The sequence below is a fragment of the Sardina pilchardus genome, chromosome 23 (genome assembly GCF_963854185.1).
Source record: "Sardina pilchardus chromosome 23, fSarPil1.1, whole genome shotgun sequence".
Taxonomy (NCBI): Eukaryota; Metazoa; Chordata; class Actinopteri; order Clupeiformes; family Clupeidae; genus Sardina; species Sardina pilchardus.
Genome location: NC_085016.1, coordinates 3,966,114 through 3,973,613, shown reverse-complemented (window position 1 = coordinate 3,973,613; position 7,500 = coordinate 3,966,114). Strand labels below are relative to the sequence as shown.

The following is a 7,500-nucleotide window of genomic DNA, read 5'->3' as shown; positions in this document are numbered from 1 at the left end:
GAGTGTGTGTGGAGAGGGGAGGATGAGAGGAGAGGAGAGGAGAGGACAGGAGAAGAGAGGAGAGGAGGAGAGGAGAGGAGAGGAGAGGAGAGGAGAAGAGAGGAGGAGAGGAGAGGGTCTTGTTCTCTTTTGAACTCCCTCCCCTCTCAGCACAGACAGAGTGGCTGCACTAAGCACGCACCTCCTCACCATATACAGGGCATTTATGCACACACACACACACACACACACACACACACACACACACACAGGCATACCTGCGCAACATATGACCTGTTGATGAATGAGCCCGAATGGACACACTCACACACACTTTACGCAACAGGCCCACAAGCAAGCACACACACGCACACAAACACACTCTTTTTTTTCCCTCCTGAAAGAGGACAAACTCTCCAAATTAGCTCTCCAAATATTGACCAGGAGAAATTGGTGGTCTCTCTCTCTCTGCAGGCTCCTGAATACCCGGCTCCGGTTTCAACATTTGCTCAAACCTATTTTTATTATTTGTTTACTCTCAAACCATAAACATAAAGGCATGCTCTGGTCAACATAGAGTTCCTCTTTGGGCACAGAGCAAGCAATGTGTGGATAAGGAGACGGAGAGGGAGAGGGGGGGGGATAGAAGGAGAAAAGAGAGCGAGAGAGGGAAGGGGGGAGAGAAAGAAAAGAGAGAGAAAGAAATAGAGAGAGAAAGGAGAATCAACATCCGCCAAGGGAAAAACACTTCTCTCTCATTCTAACTCATTCTCTTCCTCTCAGTTTTTCATCTGTCCATTTTTCTCGCCCCTTCTATCTTCAATCTGTCCTTCCTGCGGCCAACAATCACTTCCTGGGGTCACTGACTGACCCCTGCGTTGGGGCCGTTCTACTAGCGAGCGTTGCAGATGGAGGCGAGTTCAGGACTCATCTGCGTAGTTCTGCTCCCCAACTCAACCCAACGAGGTGCTTTTTCAAGCGTGTGTGTCGTTAGCGGAGCTGGAGCTGGAGCTGGGCAGTGTCTACACACACACACACACACACACACACACACGACACCCAACGAGGTGCTTTTTCAAGCGTGTGTGTCGTTAGCGGAGCTGGAGCTGGAGCGGCAGCGTCTACACACACACACACACACACACACACACACACACACACACACACACACAACGAGGTGGCTTTTCAAGCGTGTGTGTCGTTAGCGGAGCTGGAGCTGGAGCTGGGCAGCGTCTACACACACACACACACACACACACACACACACACACACACACACACACACACACACACACACACACACACACACACACACACACACACACACACACACACACACACACACACACACACACAACGAGGTGGCTTTTTCAAGCGTGTGTGTCGTTAGCGGAGCTGGAGCCGGAGCTGGAGCGGCGGCGTTTGCGGCGGCCATCTTGGGTGCTCACGGCCGCGTAGAGCTCCTGCAGCTCAGGGCTGAAGGCCACACACTCCTGCACAGCTCTCATCTGGGGCAGCGTCTACACACACACACACACACACACACACACGACACACAACGAGGTGCTTTTTCAAGCGTCTCCTGCTATCGGTGGCCTGCAGTTCAGCTTTCAGATGGGATGGAAAAACACACTTCGCTACAAAGACTCTCTTGCCCGTGCCCGGCTCAACTGCCCCCGTGTTGTTCTGGAAAATTCCTTCTGTGTTGCATTCACATGGTCAAGTTTATGGCAGACCAAAGTCCCACTGAGCGAGAGAAACAAACACACACACACACACACACACACACACACACACACACGTTACTTGACCTGGATATCATGCTTGAGAGTGAGTGGGTGAGTGGGTGAGTGAGTGAGTAAGCGTGTATGTGTGCGTGTATGCAAGTATTTGCCAGTGTGTGTGCATGCGTGTGTGATGAAGGATCTGTGGTCTTCCTGTTGCATTTCCAGGTATTGGCCTGTAAATGTGGAGAGAGAAGAACCAGCAAGAAGTGTGTGTGTGTATGTGTGTGTGTGTGTGTGTGTTTGTGTGTGTGTGTGCGTTAGCTTTCCTATTATTAGCATGCAAACATGTGAGGTGTCACTGGGGTTTGCTTTTGTTGTTGTTGTTGTTGTTGTGTGGCCAGTGCGGGGTCACCCATCCCTTATTTACCCCAAACACTGCCCTCGGCTTCCTTCCCCATCTCCAAACCCACAATGCACCCACCGGAAGATTCTAGATCGCTCACACAACGGACCCATAGTGCACCTCACGGAAGATTCTAGATCATTCAGTCACTTAGGGAGCCGATCCATAAAGTAGGGTCCAGACCAAAGATTCCTGACGTGACGTGACGAGACGTGACGAGACGAGCCGCAACGTTCTAAAACCTTGCGAATGCGACTCAACGTGTTTAATGCTCTGCGACAGCTTGCAACGGCTTGCAACTATGTGCAACTTCTAATTCACACCGCTACAACTCAGTTTCGTCGCGTCGGGAATCTTTGGTGTGAATTGGGCTTAAGGCACCTCATGGAAGATTCTAGATCACATAGACACAAGCGACTGGGTAGGCTACAGTATGTTTTGAAAAGGCACCCCTTATGGCAGGCCCTGGGACTAATAGATGACCACCTAGAGTTAGCATTCCACTGACCCCCCCCCCCCCCCTTTCATTTGGACGTCACTTTGACATCGAATAACACCTGAGGCAGCCTTTCTGTGGCCAGCATTTCTCTCCTGAGAAGTCCAGCACGGTACGACCGGCCAGAGACTCGTATCTCACTTTATGGCTCTGTGGTAAATGGTTCTCTAAAGCAAAGCTAAAAATCATGCCCTGAACATGGGACTCAGTCGACAGCAGGGACGTTACCGTATTGTATGTAGAAGCTGCTCCCGGGTGATCTGGGGGAGAGGGCATTACATGGGAGGGCCATAGAGGAGTGGGGTTGTGTTGGATTGGCACTGTGTTGAATCAAATCACCTACCAAAAGCTGAACTGGAACTCCAAGCATGTTCTCAATTACCTGATCACAGCTACCAGACGAGTTAGCAATTACTGTGTGTGTGTGTGTGTGTGTGTGTGTGTGTTCAATGTCACATCTACCAGACGAGTTACCATGTTTCAGTGCGTTGCTCAATGTCACATCTATGTCAGAAAACTAAGCTGCGCGCGCGCTCACACACACACACACACACACCTATGTCACATCTATGGCTAGAGACTGCTCAGAGTAAATAGTGCTGTCTACACACTCACTCACACAGAAGCTCAAAGAGCTGAAACTGTTACAGTGTTAATGTGACAGAGTAAAAGTGTAGCTGATACACACGTGTGTACACACACACACACACACACACACACACACACACACACACACACACACACACGCACCAGAAAAAAATGAAGACACAGTAACAGACTCATCTGTCATCAGAGGAAACAATCCGGCTCTCTTTGACTGGCAAACGTCTCTCTTTCCAAGAAGATGTGGGCGCACGCACACACACACACACACACACACACACACAGAGTTAAGAAAAGCAAACAGAGGCAGGTGAGGTCTTCAAGCAGCGTTTCTGAATAAACTTCAGAAAGAGCTTCACTTTACACCGCTCCATAAATCTGTCTCCACTCTCACTGATGTCTCTCTTTTGCCCTCCCTTCCTCCCTCTCTCTCTCTCCCTCTCTTTTTCATCTCTCATCACTCTCTTTTACTCTCCCCTTCATTTTCTCTCTTTTCCCCTCTCCATCCATCCATCCACCCTTCCTCTCCATCTCCCTCTCTCTCTCTCTCTCTCTCTCTCTCTCTCTCCCTCTCTCTCTCTCTCTCCATCTCTGTTCCCCTCATCGCGGCGTCTCTTGAATACTGCAGGCCAGTGTCACTTGTGGGACGCCACTGCTGCCCTACCCGGCCAAACTGGCTTCAAAGCAACCAGGCAGCCACAACACACACACACACACACACACACACACACACACACACTGTACACACACACACGACAGAGCCACAGCAGACCTAATTACAGAGGAAGGGATTGGGCCTGCGGAAAGCAGGCTCAATAAGAGGAGAGGGAGAGAGAGGGAAGTTAACAGAGAGAGAAGGAGAGAGGGAAGTTTACAGAGAAAGAGAGAGAGAGAGAGAGAGAGAGAGAGAGAGAGAGAGAGAGAGAGAGAGGGAAGTTTACAGAGAAAGAGAGAGAAGTTTACAGGAGGAGAGAGCAAGGTAGAGAGGAGTTTACAGAGAGGGAGAGAGAGCGAAAGCGATAGAGGAAGAAGAGGGTAGGAAAGGGAATATGTCACTTCATCCATCTATTCCTCTACCACTCTCTCGCTCTCCCTCTCCCTCTCTCTCTCCGTCTCCCTGGGACAGAGGGATGGTTATTAGGCCGTTTCATGCCTGTTGGTTAAGGGTGATTACTGAGGCCTCCAGGCCTGGGGCTCAATTACAGACAGTGGCCAGCCCAGCAGGCTCCACACCCCCCCACCTCCACCCAGCTAACCCCTGCCACGCCCAGCCCAGCCCAGCCCAGCCCAGCCCAGCCCCACTCCACACATCCATCACGCTGCTGAAGCCTGGCTTTCAACAGGACACTTCAGACATCACATGTTCAAGAGATCAATGCGCTGGATGCTTGTTCACCATATCTTTATTCTATTCCATTTTATCTGTATGCTTATTCTCTTTATGTTATTGTTGAGTGTTGTTGACCTTTGAGAGCAAAGACTAACCGGAGTCAAATTCCTTGTTTGTTTACACAAACCTGGCCAATCAAGCGGACTCTGATTCTGAGTCTTTTATACTGGCTAGATGGAACTTCAGTGTGCGGGTGTGTGTGTGTGTGTGTGTGTGTGTGTGTGTGTGTGTGTGTGTGTGTGTGAGAGTGTGTGTTGTACTGTACTGAAGATTAAGATGATGCTCATTTTTTTACGCAAGGTATCAAGGCTTAACGTACCCAATCAAGAGTATGACCTGTCTTATTTTGGAGGTAACAGCTGTTATGTTGATATCATATGGTGGGAGACGAATGGAATTGTCTGGTAAGATGATTCATACATATCTAAAACTAAGATCATAACAAGACCAATAAATCATTAAAACGGCTAAAAAGTTACTGATGCAGCTGAATATTTCAGATAATTCCTGACAACTATTTGTGTCTTGGTGAATATCGTGGTCGTGGTATATTTGTTTTTTTGGTGGTCGACTTAAAATAACAGACAACAAAGAAAGAGGATTTCTGCATGAATCAGAATTTGTTTTCGTCTCAAACTCACCATCGAAAATATTTCAAGGAATCTGAAACCCAACAACATGGTGAAAACACACACAAACGCACACGCACACCCACACACACCAGAGAATAAAAACATTCAGACACACCCTGTTTCTCACTTGGGCTCCACACAGACATACACACATGACCAAGGAAGTAGAAGGGTGAACAGAGGAGTGAGAGAAGGAGGAGGAGGGAAAGAGTGTGTGTGTGTGTGTGTGTCTGTATGTGTGTGTGTGTGTGTGTGTGTGTGTGTGAGAGAGAGAGAGAGAGAGATGTTTAATATGAGAGAGGTGTGTGTGTGTGTGTGTGCGAGTAAAAGAGAGAGAGAATATGTTTAATGTGAGAGAGGTGTGTGTGTGTGTGTGTGTGTGTGTGTGTGTGTGTGTGTGTGTGTGAGAGCAAGACGTGCAAAAGGAGGTGCTTGAGGGGAATTCTATTCCAGGGTTTTTATGGAGGCATCACTCTGGGTGTAAATTCCTCACTCGGGTGAGATAAGGCCTCTGTCCCCTGTTAATATTTCACTGGCCTACGCTCACAACATGCACACACACACACTATTACATCTCCCCACACACACACACACCATCATATCTCCACACACAAGAACATCTGCACACACACACACACACACACACACACACACACACACACCATCATATCTCCACACACACACACCTGGTTGAAGACATGATGCATGAACACACGCTTATTCACACACGCACAGTTTACCATCTCTCCTAGAGAAGAGTGGAGGAAGAGTCCAGCTGTAAACTCTACTAACACACACACACACACACACACACACACACACACACACACACACTCACGGTTGTCTATAGGAGCCCAAGCTCATTCTTACACAAGATCTGTGTACTCTGAGGGTTCTTGCTTATAAATGAAAAAAAAAAAAACGTTATTCTTAACAGTACATAAACGTTTGTTCATGAAGCTAAAGGTCTATTCATGTTAAACACATTGCTATTATGTGAAATAATAATAAAAAAAAAACACAACTAAGGTAGAGAAATAGCTCTGACTCTTAGACATTCTAACCTTTTAAAACACCTTTGGTCTTCCCTCAAAAGCAAACACACAACACACTTACACAGAGTGTGTGTGTATTCTAAAACTAGCTGAGGATGGACCTCGTTTCAAACAGCTTCTGCCTGTTGAGGTGTCCAGGACCACCATGGCAACCTTGACAGGGACAACTAGGAGGCGGACACTCGTGCAGCGCACTCCCCCTCCGGACACCTGCATTACTCTACACACACACACACACACACACACTCCCCCTCCGGACAACTGCATTACTCTACACACACACACACACTCCCCCTCCGGACAACTGCATTACTCTACACACACACACACACACTCCCCCTCCGGACACCTGCATTACTCTACACACACACACACACACACTCCCCCTCCGGACACCTGCATTACTCTACACACACACACACACACTCCCCCTCCGGACAACTGCATTACTCTACACACACACACACACACTCCCCCTCCGGACACCTGCATTACTCTACACACACACACACACACACTCCCCCTCCGGACACCTGCATTACTCTACACACACACACACACACTCCCCCTCCGGACAACTGCATTACTCTACACACACACACACACACACTCCCCCTCCGGACACCTGCATTACTCTACACACACACACACACACACTCCCCCTCCGGACACCTGCATTACTCTACACACACACACACACACTCCCCCTCCGGACACCTGCATTACTCTACACACACACACACACACACTCCCCCTCCGGACACCTGCATTACTCTACACACACACACACACACACTCCCCCTCCGGACAACTGCATTACTCTACACACACACACACACACACTCCCCCTCCGGACAACTGCATTACTCTACACACACACACACACACACTCCCCCTCCGGACAACTGCATTACTCTACACACACACTCCCCCTCCGGACAACTGCATTACTCTACACACACACTCCCCCTCCGGACAACTGCATTACTCTACACACACACACACACACTCCCCCTCCGGACAACTGCATTACTCTACACACACACACACACACTCCCCCTCCGGACAACTACATACACACACACACACTCCCCCTCCGGACAACTGCATTACTCTACACACACACTCCCCCTCCGACAACTGCATTACCACACACAGACAGACACACAGACACACACAGAGACACACAGAGACACACAGAGACACACAGAGACA

General features: G+C 49.0%; 1 protein-coding gene across 1 annotated transcript in view; it reads right to left on the bottom strand.

Moving 5' to 3' along the window:
• Positions 1-1,349: 1,349 nt before the first annotated feature.
• Positions 1,350-7,500, bottom strand: part of nhej1 (nonhomologous end-joining factor 1) — a 17,581-nt gene continuing 11,430 nt past the window's right edge. Inside the window, exon 6 of the mRNA XM_062528553.1 lies at positions 1,350-1,499. Coding sequence (XP_062384537.1) covers positions 1,350-1,499 — 150 coding nt within the window. The remainder of the gene's footprint in view (positions 1,500-7,500) is intronic.